The 15,167-nt window shown below is 48.5% G+C and overlaps 7 protein-coding genes; 3 read left to right on the top strand and 4 right to left on the bottom strand.

Annotated features, from left to right (window-relative positions):
* Positions 1 to 92: 92 nt before the first annotated feature.
* On the top strand, positions 93 to 2,120 carry CNAG_02824 (hypothetical protein). XM_012192768.1 has 6 exons: positions 93 to 338; positions 387 to 494; positions 539 to 742; positions 796 to 1,131; positions 1,182 to 1,656; positions 1,711 to 2,120. Exons 1-6 carry the CDS (start codon positions 126 to 128, stop codon positions 2,004 to 2,006), a joined length of 1,632 nt encoding a protein of 543 aa, XP_012048158.1. The 5' UTR covers positions 93 to 125; the 3' UTR covers positions 2,007 to 2,120.
* CNAG_07521 (hypothetical protein) lies at positions 2,069 to 3,424 on the bottom strand. Its single transcript, XM_012192991.1, has 2 exons — positions 3,061 to 3,424; positions 2,069 to 3,002 (listed from the first exon to the last, which is right to left on the bottom strand). The coding sequence occupies exons 1-2, from the start codon at positions 3,275 to 3,277 to the stop codon at positions 2,146 to 2,148; spliced, it is 1,074 nt and encodes a 357-aa protein (XP_012048381.1). The 5' UTR covers positions 3,278 to 3,424; the 3' UTR covers positions 2,069 to 2,145.
* Positions 3,425 to 3,569: 145 nt separating this feature from the next.
* Positions 3,570 to 5,438, top strand: CNAG_02825 (argininosuccinate lyase). XM_012192769.1 has 7 exons: positions 3,570 to 3,692; positions 3,739 to 3,768; positions 3,815 to 3,989; positions 4,046 to 4,189; positions 4,247 to 4,704; positions 4,759 to 4,987; positions 5,047 to 5,438. The coding sequence occupies exons 1-7, from the start codon at positions 3,652 to 3,654 to the stop codon at positions 5,368 to 5,370; spliced, it is 1,401 nt and encodes a 466-aa protein (XP_012048159.1). The 5' UTR covers positions 3,570 to 3,651; the 3' UTR covers positions 5,371 to 5,438.
* Positions 5,398 to 7,506, bottom strand: CNAG_02826 (amino-acid acetyltransferase, mitochondrial). Its single transcript, XM_012192493.1, has 3 exons — positions 7,366 to 7,506; positions 7,254 to 7,313; positions 5,398 to 7,194 (listed from the first exon to the last, which is right to left on the bottom strand). The coding sequence occupies exons 1-3, from the start codon at positions 7,438 to 7,440 to the stop codon at positions 5,521 to 5,523; spliced, it is 1,809 nt and encodes a 602-aa protein (XP_012047883.1). The 5' UTR covers positions 7,441 to 7,506; the 3' UTR covers positions 5,398 to 5,520.
* Positions 7,507 to 7,700: 194 nt separating this feature from the next.
* CNAG_02827 (ubiquitin-like protein Nedd8) lies at positions 7,701 to 8,411 on the bottom strand. XM_012192770.1 has 5 exons: positions 8,272 to 8,411; positions 8,199 to 8,216; positions 8,101 to 8,130; positions 7,939 to 8,021; positions 7,701 to 7,854 (listed from the first exon to the last, which is right to left on the bottom strand). Exons 1-5 carry the CDS (start codon positions 8,287 to 8,289, stop codon positions 7,767 to 7,769), a joined length of 237 nt encoding a protein of 78 aa, XP_012048160.1. The 5' UTR covers positions 8,290 to 8,411; the 3' UTR covers positions 7,701 to 7,766.
* Positions 8,412 to 8,479: 68 nt separating this feature from the next.
* Positions 8,480 to 12,832, top strand: CNAG_02828 (hypothetical protein). The gene is made up of 5 exons (XM_012192492.1): positions 8,480 to 8,595; positions 8,673 to 8,833; positions 8,892 to 10,611; positions 10,657 to 12,026; positions 12,081 to 12,832. Exons 2-5 carry the CDS (start codon positions 8,752 to 8,754, stop codon positions 12,641 to 12,643), a joined length of 3,735 nt encoding a protein of 1,244 aa, XP_012047882.1. The 5' UTR covers positions 8,480 to 8,595; positions 8,673 to 8,751; the 3' UTR covers positions 12,644 to 12,832.
* Positions 12,798 to 15,167, bottom strand: part of CNAG_02829 (protein arginine N-methyltransferase 5) — a 3,016-nt gene continuing 646 nt past the window's right edge. Inside the window, exons 2-6 of the mRNA XM_012192771.1 lie at positions 14,719 to 15,167; positions 14,169 to 14,661; positions 13,817 to 14,115; positions 13,508 to 13,762; positions 12,798 to 13,451 (exon numbers count right to left, since the gene is read on the bottom strand). The exon at positions 14,719 to 15,167 is cut by the window's right edge and continues 119 nt beyond it. Of these exons, the coding sequence (XP_012048161.1) occupies positions 12,907 to 13,451; positions 13,508 to 13,762; positions 13,817 to 14,115; positions 14,169 to 14,661; positions 14,719 to 15,167 (2,041 nt within the window). The 3' untranslated portion in view covers positions 12,798 to 12,906. The remainder of the gene's footprint in view (positions 13,452 to 13,507; positions 13,763 to 13,816; positions 14,116 to 14,168; positions 14,662 to 14,718) is intronic.

Raw genomic sequence — 15,167 nt, 5'->3', positions numbered from 1 at the left:
ACGGAATCAATTTAGGCGGCGGCGCCCGACGATTCGGCCTTCGTTTTCCGTTTTGTTTTTGTCGTTTCTGAATTCGAGTATTATTTCCAGAAGAACATTATAGTTAACAATCATCGAAGTCAGTTATGGCTATTAGGGGATCAGCTCTGATAAGAAGAACAAGAGGTGCGACACTGCGGGGGAAACACTCGCCTTTGCCGGTTTTCGCCCTTCCAGCCGTTCCAGCTGTCTTTCTAGGCTCTCGTCGTGGCAAATCAACGAGCGCAACCAAAGACAAAGGCAAAGAAAGATACAACTTCAATACTTCTATTGAATTTAGCAATGAACCTGATCCTGATGTAAGCGAAGCAAGCGGTTTCTGGACATACAATTAACCTGCTTTGTAGCATGTCAACTGGAGGAAAGTCACTGCTGCCGATCTCGTCGCGAGAAAAGAACCTCCTACTCGGGTGAAAATGCTTGTTCGAGATTTCATAGATGATAGTTTATACAATGTAAGTTTTTCCATTACTGACCATGTCCCTTACGACGCCTGCAGCCAAATTACGGCTATTTTTCTCATCATGCTACCATCTTCACACCCCCGAAAGATGGATTCGACATCACCTCTTTCAGGGATGTCGCACATTTCCAAGAAACCGTGGCTGAGCGATATGAAAGGGAGTACGGCTTAGAGCCTACAGAAGGTGCTCAAGGCGGCCTTGGAAGGCAAGTTTGGCACACACCAACGGAACTGTTCAAGGTGAGTGATAGAGATTCAAAAGCCTTCATGTATTATTCTGACTTTTATTCGAGCCTTACTACGCTCGCTCTCTAATATCAGCTATCGTTAAATCTTATAAACTTTACCATTTCCCCTCGGAGCCTCTTATTATCTACGAGGTTGGAGCTGGCAACGGATCATTCATGATCGACTCTCTCACGTATCTGCGAGACTATCACCCCGATGTGTTCGCGCGCACGAAATATAGAATCATAGAAATTAGTTCAGCACTTGCTAAGGGACAGCGCGAAAGAGCTGAAAAGGAGGGATTCGGTAAGAAAGTTCAGGTTTTGAATAAGGATTTCTTCCAGTGGGATGGTGTAGGAGGAGGAGATCAACCATGTTTTGTTGTCGCTCTTGAGGTCTTTGTAGGTGAAAAACAATGGCTATCCATTGAGTGGTACTGATTATACCACAGGATAACTTTGCTCATGATATGGTTCGGTACGAGCTCGACACGTTGACGCCTCGACAAGCAGTCGTAGGCATTGACGCTTCTGGTGATTTTACTCTCTTATACGAGACCATAAATGACCCCCTTATCTCTCGCGTTTTATCTTATAATCGCCTTCTTCCCCAATCTTCGTCAACTCTTCCTCCGCTGCCTTACCCCCTTCTATACTCTGAAACATTACGCAAGGCATATGCGTCGATGCCATTTGTTCCTAACCTTTCCGCTCCCGACTTTTTGCCCACCAAGGCGGTTCTCTTTGCAGAAAAACTGAGGGAAAAATTGCCGGGACATAGATTGCTCATGGCTGACTTTGATGAATTGCCCGATGCAGTGGGAGGAAGAAACGGACCAGTAGTACAAACGAGGTATGGAAATAGCATGATTCCCTGTGAAACTTTCTTGGTGAAACAGGGATACTTTGACATTTTCTTTCCTACAAGTAAGTCTTGTTATTTGTCACGTGGAAGTCTTGACTGATTTAATCCTCTGGAAGACTTTGAGCACTTCCGTGATCTTTACTCAATCATTATGAATTCCCCTTCACGCATTACTCCATCGCCCTCTTCAACAACCCCGGATTCTCTTTCGTCCTCACCATCAAAAATCAAGCAAGATTTCTTCTCCCACTCTTCAGGTGTAAAAGGGTTCCGGCGCCGCAATATCGGCATTTACACTCATGCCGATTTTTTGGCAAAATTTGGGGGAAAGGAGATCTTGGACAAAACCACTCTGAAAGATGGTGCCAACGTAATGACGGCGATGTATAAAAATGCGAAAATGATGTTTTGAGGATGAATGCCTTTGACTGGAAAACAAGCTGCGAATGATACCAGGCACAAAACTACCCCAACTCTTTGATTTATTTATGCTCATATGCATTCCAAGTGAAACAATGATACACGATACAACGTAATGTCGTCAACAACTACTAACCACGCCTCCCTCTCTTCCGTATTCCCACCACGACCCTCTCCCTGGCAGTCCCTAATCCTTTCTCTCCCCAGTCAACTAGTTTAACTCTACTCCTCTCAGATAATAGTGATATAGGATCATGTAAGATTTCTTCTGATGATTGAGGGCGCTCTGTTGAGCTACCCGACAGAGAAGGTTTTCTGGGATGTCGGGGCGCAGGATTATCCAAAGGTTTGACTTGTAAAATATACGACCTAGGTTTGGGAAATTCGCTAGAATCTTTCTTGCGGTAAACTCTTCGAGACGATGACCGTGTTTTCCTTTTCCTCGTTTTGACTTGCTTTGTATCTCCTTCTTTCCACTCAATATAGCGGTTTATGCACACACTGCCTATCCATCCCGCCATACCGCCAATTAAACACCCGACGCCCAAAATGCCACCCACAAAAACAAAGGCGGGGTAGAGCAGGTCCATTATACGTATGCAAATGTTCCAAGGGTACGTGACGCAGGAACGGAAGAGTAATTGCGCTAATGAAGTAAACGGCCAGAGTAATGTCGAGACAAGTTTTGTTAGAAGAGACAGCGCGTTCAGCGACAGAGGAAGAGGGGTTGCAATGAGGGTCACGGCCAAATAGATTGGATAGAACATAAATCCAAGGATAACACGCCACCATGAGGCTTTAGAAGCATTCTCTGTAGGTGTAGTGTGGCTGGGCATATGGGGAAGTTGGTAAGGAAGGTGATAACGAGGAATATCCATAGAAAGGGGAGAGTGGGATTGCGGAATGGTCGTCATGGGATTTGAAAAGACATCCACATCATCTGGTCTTGTTAAGATTTGAAACACCAAATAGAACGCCACAACATACACTGCATGAAGTTTGTGTAAGCAGTATTTGACGATAGCTGGCGGACATTTTGCACCTACAAACGACGACTACGGGGCTCATAGGCTCAGCTTCTTTCTTAGTTCCCGTCTGCTCAACAGGACTATGTACACGTTCCTCCTCCTCCCATTCACTTTCTCCTGATCCAGGCGTTGTAGAGACATAGCTGGATCTCGTTGTTTCCGTGGACTCATCTCGTCGCAATGGTACGCGTTTGTCAATAGTGGAGGGGCGGGATGGTTTCGAGAAACTGTCCATCTTCAGAGGATCGGACGGTGGACAGCAGTGATATGGCTGTACAGTAACTGACCCAGATAATGTGCTGTCAGGGAAAAAGAGTAGAGCACAAAACGTGTTGTTCGTCCAGCGCTCGATCTACGCGACGGACGCACTCCACAACTGCTGACGGGCCGGCGGACAACATGATGCACGATGATGAACACCAACAAACATCTCAGCGGGCTCCGCCGAAGGTCGACCATAATTACGTAACAAAATATCCATAATATTATTATCTATTTCGTCGCGAGTCGGGTCGCCGATATCAATCTTGACTTTTCGTTTCCAGGTCCGAGCCACAATCAAAACATCTCTTTTCTCTATCAACCGCTTCCCGTCTCTAACTACTAACAATGGCCAGCGAACAGGATTTCACAAAGCGAAAGCTCTGGGGGTAGGTCACCCTCTCTATTCATAGTCATACCTGACGCAAGGCACAGTGGCCGATTCACCGGCTCTACCGACCCTTTGTGAGTTCCCTTTACTGCTTCTTATCTCAGTTTTGACTCTGGACAGGATGCACGAGTTCAATCAGTCATTGAAGTATGACAAGCGCATGTACGCTGCGGATGTCAAGGGCTCTATTGCCTTCTCCAAAGCTTTGCTCAAAGCTGGCATCCTCAATGAGCACGAGCAACAAGAAATTGCTAGGGGTTTAAAGATCGTTGAATCCGAATGGGCTGAGAACAAGGTGAGAGCCCACGGGTTGGACACAGGATATGACTATTGTTTATCCTCATATGGTAGTTTCTCATCCAATCTGACGATGAGGACATCCACACTGCCAACGAGCGAAGGCTCAGCGAAATTATTGGCAAGGACATTGGCGGTAAGCTGCACACCGGTCGAAGCAGGAACGACCAAGTCGCTACCGACATGCGAATCTGGCTTGTAAGTAAATTCTTGGAACTTTACAGGTCCATCCATGCTTACTGAAGGGCGCTACAGATGGAAGAGACCACCAGGGTCGAGGGTTACCTCAAGGACCTCCTCAACGTCATGGTCTCTCGAGCTGAGAAGGAAGTTGACGCTATCCTCCCTGGTTACACTCATCTCCAGCGCGCCCAGCCTGTCAGGTGGTCCCACTTCCTCCTTTCCCATGCTCAGTCTTTCCTAGGTGATCTTGAGCGTCTCAGACAGCTGTACCCCCGTATTTCCGTTCTTCCCCTCGGCTCTGCTGCTTTGGCGGGAAACCCTTACTCCCTTGACAGGGAGCTTTTAAGGCAAGAACTCGGCTTTGAGAGCATTGGAGAAAACTCTATGCACGCAGTTGCCGATAGGGACTTTATTGTGGAGTGGTTGCAGTGGGCCAGTTTGACTCAGGTGCACATGAGTAGGATGGCCGAGGACTTAATTATTTACTCTAGCGCCGAATTTGGCTTTGTCCAGCTCAGTGATGCTTACAGGTAGGCTGGCCCTTGCCACTTTATTAGATCTCGGCTGACACCATACCACAATAGCACTGGCTCCTCCATCATGCCCCAGAAAAAGAACCCTGACTCCCTTGAACTTCTCCGAGGCAAGGCCGGTCGAACATTCGGTCAAATGGCTGGTTTCATGATGTCCCTCAAGGGTGTCCCCTCAACCTACAATAAGGATTTGCAAGAAGACAAGGAGCCCTTGTTTGACGCAGTTGACACCGTCTCTGCCGCCTTGAGGATTGCCGAGGGTGCGCTTGCTACCATGTCTGTAAGTGTATCTATTACAAGGATTTAAACCGTTGGAATGCTCATGCGACTGGGAAACAGATCAACCCTGAGAAGATGGCTGCTGCCCTTACCATGGACATGCTCGCCACTGATATTGCCGACTACCTCGTCCGCAAGGGTGTCCCCTTCCGTGAGACTCACCACATCTCTGGCCGTTCAGTCGCCCTCGCCGAGAAGATCAACTGCCAGATTTCCGATTTGACTATGGAACAATGGAAGGAGTTGGACGAGAGGTTTGACGAAACTGTCATGGAGATCTTTGACTTTGAGACAAGTGTGGAGAAGAGGAACGCCATTGGTGGTCCCGCGAGAAGCATGATTGCTAGACAGGTTGAGGTGGCCAGGCAGAGGATCGGCAAATAGAACCAAAACATTTGGAAGTTTAGAAGGTCGGTTTCACCTATAGTTTATGCATCTGTATACAACTTGCTACTCTTGCCTCTATGTCTAAAATGCTTGATTGACTGTTTTAAGCCTACTCTAACCCTAATTTTCCTGGAAATCCCAAATAGATTACGCCAACCAAGCTGAAGGAATCGCTCCGATGACCTCTTCCCACCACTTCACCCTTCCCCTTTCTTCCTTCTCCACGACTCTAACCAATCGTCCTCCACCAAATTCCCTCTCTCGCCAAATCTCTCCCAGCCTCTGCTCCGCATCACACCAAAATACCTTCCACTTCTCATCCCTTGTCTTCATGAAGCCACTTGACCTTTCGTAATACCACTTGTTGACGGGGTTATCACTCCTGCTCCTCCAGACAAGATCCCTACCCCTGCCGACACCTCTCAACGAACCGATGGACGGATTTGAAGCATCCAATTGACCAAGACCGTACGTCTCATCACGAAGAGCGACCCACAAGAAATCAACTGTACCATCGCCTTGGTGTGAAGGATGGACGGCAAATTTGTCAAGGTAGCATATAGGTTCAGGGTGATTTGGGGGATAAGCGAATGAATCAGAAACGGGTTTGCCTTCAAGGGTACAGACGGCAGCACCAGCATAATCGCCAATCACAATCACAAAGTCAAGATCATTCTTTAAACGGTTGTAGAACCCCTTGCGATCGAGTGTACGTTTGAAAGAGGTTTCAAGCAGATGTGTGAGCTTGCCTTGGTCGACTTCTTCCAAGCTCCGCAAAACGCGAACTGGAAGGCCTTTACGAATAAGTGTGGGCGTATCACGAGTGATACGACCCTCAGACTCGACAAGCAGGGCATGAGGCAAAGAAGCAGAGTGGGCGGGTTTGTTGGTGATTAGATTCGCAATCAAGGCTGCGGGAGATCGATGGGAGACGATCAGAGCGGACGCTTCACGAGGCATGTGGGCGAGGCAGCCGTTGGCGAGAGAGAGGTTGGACAGGGCAGTAGGATGGGATTCATTCCATTGGGGTTGAAACGTACGGTTGATATAGGAAAACTCGGACGCGAGATTGATATACAAGTGTGGCAGACCTTGTCGGGCATAAGAAGGGATACCGCCTTCACGGTTGATCACCAGTAACCTTCTCGGAGTGAGATCCACGGGGCTAGAAGTGTGTGCTGACATTGCAGAAGCAAGAGCCAAAAGCACTCTGTTGGCTGGGATCCTCCGGGAACGACAACCAGAGTCGAGTGCGACGGGCAATAATACGGGAATTTCGCCTTCACCCACTGCCCTCCGCACGTGATCGAGTCCTTCCTCCTCAACAAATACACCTTTTTGTGCCTCGTCTGGCTCCAGCTCAGGGTCTGCGACCCTTGCAACAGTTGAAAAGACCGGCCTGGCGGCTGCCCTATGCCTTGAGAGGAAATGCACAACCCTTTCGACTTCATGCCTGACAATCGCCCTTTGTCTCTGTGCTTCGTATCGGTCGGAAGATTCTGTAGACGGCAAGTCATCACGGTCAACGACGATAACAGAGACGAGTCCTAATTTTTGAAGATGGGCCATGCCGCGGCAAATCGATTCAAGTTGGGCGTCGGTAAACGGGCCTTGGATTTTGACAAGGGCAGGTCGGCGGAGGATAGGATTGAGAAGGGCATTGACAAGAGGATTTTGGGCAGGAGGTTGGGCACCTTCTGTCGGGGTGGCAGGGGGGGTTGCAGTAACATTGTCGACAGGTTGAGGAGGGGCAAATGAAGACAGATAAGAGCGAGAGTCTCTGGCTGAAGGAGAAGCTTGCAAGATTGATAAGATGAATGCCTTCCCGGAACTCCCTATCAGCATACATATATTGCGTCTTTACAAAACTGCAAACGCACATTGTCTTCATCTTTGATCTCCTGTAAAATCTTGGATTCATGGTGTCGTTGTCGAACGTGCTACGATTCGGTGGTTAGTCACTGCCTCGATAGAGGAGTGGGCAGGACTTACACATACGACGTGGGTGAGCCGGGGGGTGCGCTTGAAGCTACGCAATGTGACTTGGGGACGGATTGGGGGCTTCATAGGAGTTTACTATAGGGACACTGTTCTAGAACGCAGCTGGAAAGAGGAAATACGTCGACGCCAGCGAGCGCAACTCCCAACTAACAAATCTCTTTTCGCGAATCACCACTCAGACCATCATCGCGAGTCAAATTATCTTTCGCTTATCCGCTTATCAATTTCACTCATTTTCGTCCCCTATGCACCGCAAAGGTATTTGTACACCCAACACACTCCCAATTCAAATATAAACGGATACCTGACAAACACTTAGAGACGTTACAACTTGGAGCGCCCAAAAATATGCATAGGGTCGTAGGCTACTTTCTTTCACTTTAATTTCCGTTCTATGCTCGCCCTCCACGCAAAGCAAGGACTAGATGGATGGCAGCGCCTGCTTGTATTTTGTAGTCTTGGATGGTTTTGTCGTCTCCCCTAGATAGACACCGTCAATAATCTAAAAAAGAAAGAATGGTCTACCACATGATTATAAAAAATGCAGAGCGAACATGGACTCACATAGCCTTGCCACCAAAGATCAATCGTTGCTGCACAGGAGGAATGCCAGCCTTCTCTTCAACCCGTTCTTTCACCTTGCTGATCTGTACGTGGTCCAGGTAAAAACAGTTGTTCAGCGTCAGTATGGGAAGATGGCAATGGCTCGGTGACGCCGGGGCTTACCGTCATGTCCGGTTGCACGTCAATGTCAACCTGTTAGCGAGCAGCGTCAGATGCACCGTCCACAATGCCTTCCCGGATTTATGTAAACTGTTTCTCACCTCTTTGCCGGTAAGTGTCTGAGCAAGTTTGTCAGCATCTCTGTGGGCTGCCCTGCCAACGAGCCAGGCTTACCTTGACTTTGACGATCATTGTGCGAGTGAATGCTAGTGTCGGCTGGGGTGAAACGGGATGGAGTAATAGAGATTTGGGCGGTAGAGAAGTGGCTGTGTGGAGATGTGATTTCAAGACGAGCGAAGAGCAGCCTCCCTCCGACATCCAGGTCGCGTCATTATTTGTTGGCCACCCAGCTTTTTGCTTCTTCTATTTTTCCGTTCACTCTTCTTACTATCGCTCATCCCACTGCTTCAACAGGTGCATTTCTACGCTATACCTGCGTAGTTTGTAACGCCTCACGTACATGACATAAGCACTATACATGGCCTCCTGAAAACAGTGGTAAGCAAGGCCGCACGACGCGTCATGATGTCGCTGGACGCGGCCCAAGAAGCAAGCTGACAGAAATATGTCGACAGGCGCTATTGACTATTTCCAACTGACCAGATAAAAGCCTTGGCCTGTATCTCTTCAAATTCCCCCATATATGACTATACGATGGTCAGGTCAATCCGATCAAGTACAAAAGGCAGAAACAAACGGACCAGTCTCAGGAAGACACAGACGCCCAAGAGAACGAGTGAGTAATCGCAGGATATCATGTCCTGTAAAACACACGATACTCACTGTGCAGAAAGACCAGCGACCGACTGCCATATCGCAACAACTTCCAGCTGTCGCACAGAAAGTCACCCGATCATCTGCACGACTCGCCGCACGGACACAACCCGACCAACCTCGTCAGAAGGCTGCCATCGCAATCCATGAGCAGGTGCCCCAATCAACTTCTACAGGAGATGACAAAGAAAACATTTCTAACTTTATTCCTGCCTCTGCATTTGCTAGGCATCTGAGTGTAGCTGACATCAGGAAGCCTAGCACGGCGAACCTAGATGTCCCTGAGCAAGGAGGTTATGATGATCGCGGGTTCTGGCGAGAGTCACCTTCCACAGCGGAGCAGAGCATTGCTCTCCAGAAAGAGCGAAAAGCTGGTAAAGATACAGCCAAATTTCGCCTGACTGACACTACTGCTACTTCAATGATTGGTTCATATAAGAGACGGCACCTCTCTCTACCATCGTCATCATCATCTTCTTCCGCTTCCCCACCACCCACAGATTTAAGGACTCCTCATTTGCAAAACCTCATCAACAGCAAAGGCATTAGTGGTTGCAAAGATAATCACTTTGTTAGGTCACAAGACTATACTCCACCTTCCAGAGTTATAGGAGGCCTGTTTCGCACCAAAAGTCTTGCGCTGCCGCCTCAGTCTCTGTCACATGCCGACGTCTTTCAGCCCCTCAATTACATCGGAGCTCGCCAAGGACTGATGGTTATCCCCATCAGCTCTTCAACCCAAACGGCTGACACTTCTGAGGTTGGTCATCAAGCTGAAGAGCTGAGCGATGAAGATGAGCAGTCGCCTGTAAAGCGCCCTATCACTCGGCGATCGCACGTTCGGCCGGTCGAAGGTAAACCTTACATAATTAGTGACGACGAAGGTGAGGAGGAAAGTCAAGAGGAAGAAAAAAAAGAAAATGAAGGTCATTTACAACCGACCCAACCCCTCAATCCTGTCCCATCAAGAAGCGCATCCTCGCCTAGTAAATGGCGTGATCCTTTCTCTTATATCCCAGCAGCAAACACTCAGTCGGCTGCACCTTTAAGATCACATCGTCGAAGCCAAATTCGGCCTCTTTCTACTGCATTCAACCCTTCTTCAGAGCTCGTGGCTCATAATACTACAGTGGATGAGAAGCCGCCTTCCCAGATGAAATTCGACCGCCTTGGAAAAACGTCAGAGGTCCTTTTACGCGATGCGTCTACGTCGATTGTTAAGGTCACGTCTATCTCAAGAAAAAGAACTTATGGGAAAGGCAGATCACATACATATAAACCCGGTTTTCCCGATCCAGTCCCTAACGGACACCTGGCAAGCATCACGCCTCCTGCCCATTCACCTTCCACGCACAATCCTTCTGCTATCGGTCTACTGAAAAATGAGGGTGTGCAGAATGACATCAGAATACCGGAATCATTCAATAAAGCCCCTGATTGTCCGGCAGTGGATCTTTCGGAAGAAGGAGAAGACGAACTTTGGAGTGATGAGTGGCCAGGCGATTTAGGAGAAAGTCCCACCAAGCGCGGTCCGCTTCGGCCGGTAACTATGGCTTTAGGAAAGAGGTCTCCCCGAAAACGTGTTGCCGAAAGTGATAGCGAGTATAACCCCGGCGTAAATAATTATTCGAAAAAGAAGCAAAGGCCCGAGTTTTACAACAAAACAGCATCCTCCCCTACCCAAGGCATTCCTAGGCTTCGATTATCTCGCAATGATTCAGTTCAGATTCGTGTGCAAAAGTGGGTCCTACTTGGCTTTAGATATGTTGTTGACGGAATTATTAGCTATATCCAAGTGGTGCAGTCTGTGCGCCCCAAGCGATCCCGACGCAATACCTTGAGACACATCAGACCGCCTGTGGGATACTCGTTTAAACCCTTTGACGCTATCCCTTTCTCCGAATACGTCAAGGAATATCGTAAGAACCCTGATATAACCCTTTTCAAGATGCCTACTGGCCTCTTTTCCTCTGGGTGCTTTGCCAAACGACATGCAAGTAAGAAGGTTAGCGGTAAATCTACAAGACATAAAACGCCCCCAGTGCTGGACCCATCGCAAAATGACCCACATTGGGAGGACGAGATCGTATTCGAATCTTCGACAAGGCCCATTCAATCTGGGCACAAGGATAATGGAAAGGCAGAAGCACCGATAAAACGAATTCCTAAATTGAATGTAGTCACTGATCCAATCCGACACCAGTCCAAGTTCCAGTTATCATCAGGACGATTGCCTCAACGGAAACGGCCACAGCCCGTCGACGATGCATGCCGAAAGGTTCCAACATCGGACTCTGATACCCGTATGGATACAGGCCATCAGATTAATACCGGCACGAAAGCATGTCACGAGGAGAGGCTAAGGCCAATCGAGTGCGAGAAGGCTGAATCTCCATCACTCATTGATTTGCAGTCAAGGAGAACTGTCATGAAAGACACTGGCTATTGGAAGATTCCGCAGCAAGACCAGCGCGCGAAACGCATCAATGCGCCCAAAAAATCAGTATGGCCTGTTCAACTTCGACCACAGGAAAGTATCAAGCAATTCCCTTCGCCTGCTTTCGTCTCTGTCAATCTACCATTTTCCATCTCTGGTGATTCGACCCAAGAACGCCAAACTCCTGCATTCCAGTGTTTGAACCCAGAGGACGATGATCTTGACGATCGACGGATGATGAGTGGCATTGACATGGCTAATCATCTTGTGGGCCGGCTCAATTCACATAGGATCCAGAGCAGGAAGGAGAGACAAGAAACAAGGGAAAAGAGGGTTAAAGAAAAAAGAGAAGCTTTAAGAAGTGAAGAGAAGAAAGGTACAGATGCTGGAGTCGATAAAGGCGTCCGACGACCGTTTCAGAAGATATCAGCTCCAGTCACACCAAATAGGTCGTACGTGATTGTTCCTTCATCTCATGCCAGACCTTCAGATACACACAGTACAACACGCTGTCGTCGAGCTATTGCGACATCCAACCTTTCCCGAGTTCTTATCCGATCATCAACGCAAGTCAGGCCCCTTTCTGCGCACCCAACACCTTCTCTCGTCGGCCTCGCGCGTAGGAACACCATGCAGCCCTCTCCTTCTCTCAAGAAGAATCATTCAATTGCAGAGCTTCGACTCGTAGGTCCTCAGCCTTCAAATATCGTTGTAACTCGTAAGTTCCGCCCGCTCCCTATTGAGACACCATTTTGAGCTCAGCAAATCATAGCTTCCAAAGCCTTTGCACTTCTTACTCAACGTAACACCCAACACAACACTCGAACAAGCTCTTGTACTCCATCTTATCCTCCACTAGCTCAAGCATCTCGTCATCTGGGCACTCAATACACGCAAGTCTTGGAAAAAACAGAAGTTGACTCATCTCGTACTCGTCCCACGCAGAACCTCGAGAAAACGGAAGTGGACTCTTCGTCTCAGCCCCATCTCACCCAGGGGTTCGAAAAGACATGGATAGGCTCTTCTCGACCTCATTTCAGAGCTTTTTCCTCTGAAGCCGAAAATGAGGAAGCGCATGAAATAAATGATGCTCTCTTCTCACAAGGCACCCCGGAAGTTTCACCGAGCCCACCACCTGTGACCCAAGCACTTTCAAGATTACATAGCCGATCCATTGGAAGTAGATCAATTGGCTTAAGGGCACCGTCATCTCCGCAAAAGACGCCAGTATCACAACGGACGAGATCACAGGGTACACAGAAAAGCGGTGTATACTCGCAGTTTCATTCCCCTCTGAAGAGCACAACTGGAACATCACGCAGGACGCGCATATAGAGTTGAAAAAGTGTCAAAGATGCAACAGTAAGGAAGCATGTTTGGGAATTTCAAAGAAAACATCTCTAAAAACCAGTAGTGGCAGCCCTCTTAAGGATGACGGTGGCCTGCTCATCATATCACATGTCGAAACAAAGTAGCTCCATTGTAGTTATAAGAAAACTATGTATGCATCCCATGATCACATGTACTTTTAGGTTGTCAAGTAGAAACTGATATCTTGTACAAATAAAGCTTGTAAGTCCATAGGTCCTCTATACAATCTAGAGACCAACCCAAGAATGAATCCCTCCTGGATTATGCAGAGTGGATTGCCCAATCTTCACCCTCCCCAATTCACCTGACAAACCCATGTGTCCCATTCCCGGTGAAAACTGCGCGTCCATCAAAGGGCTGGGTTGTCCACCGAACCCAACCCCAGTGGCAGACGCTGAACTGACGTTCCTTGACCCTGGGACAGTCGCGGCGCCTGGGGCTGAAGACATTGATTGCACTACCGGCAAATAGCTCTCTACCGCCCACTCGTACCATACCTTCTTTCCTTTTCCATCGCCCATTCTCCACAAGTTCACTTGCAACTCTGCCCCGCTTGGAAGGTACATTGGTTCTTTCAGTGGGAAAAAAAGAGGGAACCAACTGGTTAAGTCTGGCGATACGGCGTGTGCGTTCTCGGGATGAATTGAAAGCCCAACATCACCGTAAAGATGTGCCTCAAAATAGCCGCCAAAACCGTGCAGAGTAGCCGCATGAGGAATGTGAAATGTGTGGGTGCTCGCACGGGCATTGTGTGAATTTGAGAGAGGTATTCCTAACAATGTCATAAGCACGGAAGTTGTGATTTTACATAGAAGGGAAAAGACTAACCATTTGAGTCGACAGTAATGTCTCTGTTTGGGTGGACAAACTGCCAGCACTGCTGGATTCTTTCGCCGCATCGCGCACTCACTCCCGGTATATTGTTGTCACCCGAAATGGGGTCGACTTGAGATAACATTACGACGTAGGGCGTTTCAGCAGATGAAGGGCCGCGAGTAGGAGAATGTGTTTCTTGATAAAGTTTCGAGGTCGAAAGAGGAGCGATGTGGGCCGTGTAAGAGGATGGGATGGAGACACCAGTCGCTATAAAAGAGACGTCAGCGGTCTATTTCTCGTCATCGGCAGGTCTTGTCTTACATTTCATTAATCTCAACGCTCCATCTAAGCACTCGGGGCTCAATTCATTGTCTCCAAAGCTTCCCAAGAGCTCTGAAACCAGGATATCACACTTTTCGGGAACATCGACTGCCCTCATATCTCCGCTGATAACATGTACCTTGTCGCGCCATTCAAGCTCTTTGCGTTCCTGCAGAGTCACGAAAGCATTGGTGTTCTTCTCGATAGCGTAGATGGATGCTTGGCGACCAGAATGTAAGAGTGCGCGAAGAGTGCAGTCTACAAGGGGTCCACGACCAGCACCAACTATTGTCACGACGCTATAAGGCTGTCAGCTGTCGGCGGCAGACACTATAAGATCAGGATGACTTACTGCTTCTTGTTCGCTGGTAGATCCAGCAAAGCTTGAGTGATGGCACTCTCATACTGGGCATACTTGACCGGATCATTTTCAAAAATATTATATGTCATGCTCCCAAGATCGTCCATCAATGGTTGTAAGGGCGCTTGTAGATAATCCGAATAATCTTGAAACTTTTCAGAAGCGCCAGCAGGCAGAGCCATCATCGCGCGTGGTTGGGCGTTAGGTCCAGGCTGAGGAGTGGATGTGATATGTCTGATGTATTGGAGGTATGCGTTATGTCCTCCAGCGGAGTGCCTCTTCATAGTCGTCTGGGAAAGAATATATGTGGGATTTTGCTTGCCCATCTCGCGAATAAAGGCCTGGCAGGCCTTGCTCAACACGGGGTATCCTTTGGCATTGGGTATGAATGATGTGGCAGGCAACCAGATATAGTTGACTGGTTCTGCTGACCACCTCGCGAGGGCACCGGCTGATGGGGGCAGAGGGTTTGTCAAGTCCAGAGCTTTTCACATAATCAGTCCACAGCTAGATAGACGGTGCGGGAAGAGGATTTACATACTAACTGATAATCGCGGGTGATACCCGCACAGGGTCCTTATACAATCCCACATCTCCCATGTCGAACTGAGGTCTCCTCCGTGAGCTGCGACGCCTATATTGGCTTGTCCGACCCCAGCAACGGACCCGTAAACAGTATTAGCAGACATGAGCGAACTTGCTCCAGAGGTGATCCTCATTCCTTGCTGCTGGTTCTGGTTTGTGCCTTGGTTTGCAGGCTGACCAAAAAGTGATGTTTGCATAGATTGTGGGCGGGTAGAAAGAGACGAAAGACGTTTATGCTTTTTGTCCATCTGGGGCGCGCCAGATGCAGGGGGAGGAGGGATAGGTGATGGCGACCCGGGCAATCCATTCGGCATGACCGATTCGGGCGCAATCAGCTCTAAAGGGTTTGACACCGGAATCCTGATTGAGATATTGGTCACTGCACTCTGCCCACCCATCTGCAGC

This window comes from Cryptococcus neoformans, chromosome 3 (assembly GCF_000149245.1).
Source record: "Cryptococcus neoformans var. grubii H99 chromosome 3, complete sequence".
NCBI classification, from domain to species: Eukaryota; Fungi; Basidiomycota; class Tremellomycetes; order Tremellales; family Cryptococcaceae; genus Cryptococcus; species Cryptococcus neoformans.
Note: the sequence above shows the minus strand (reverse complement) of the source record. Positions and strands in the feature narration are given on the sequence as shown.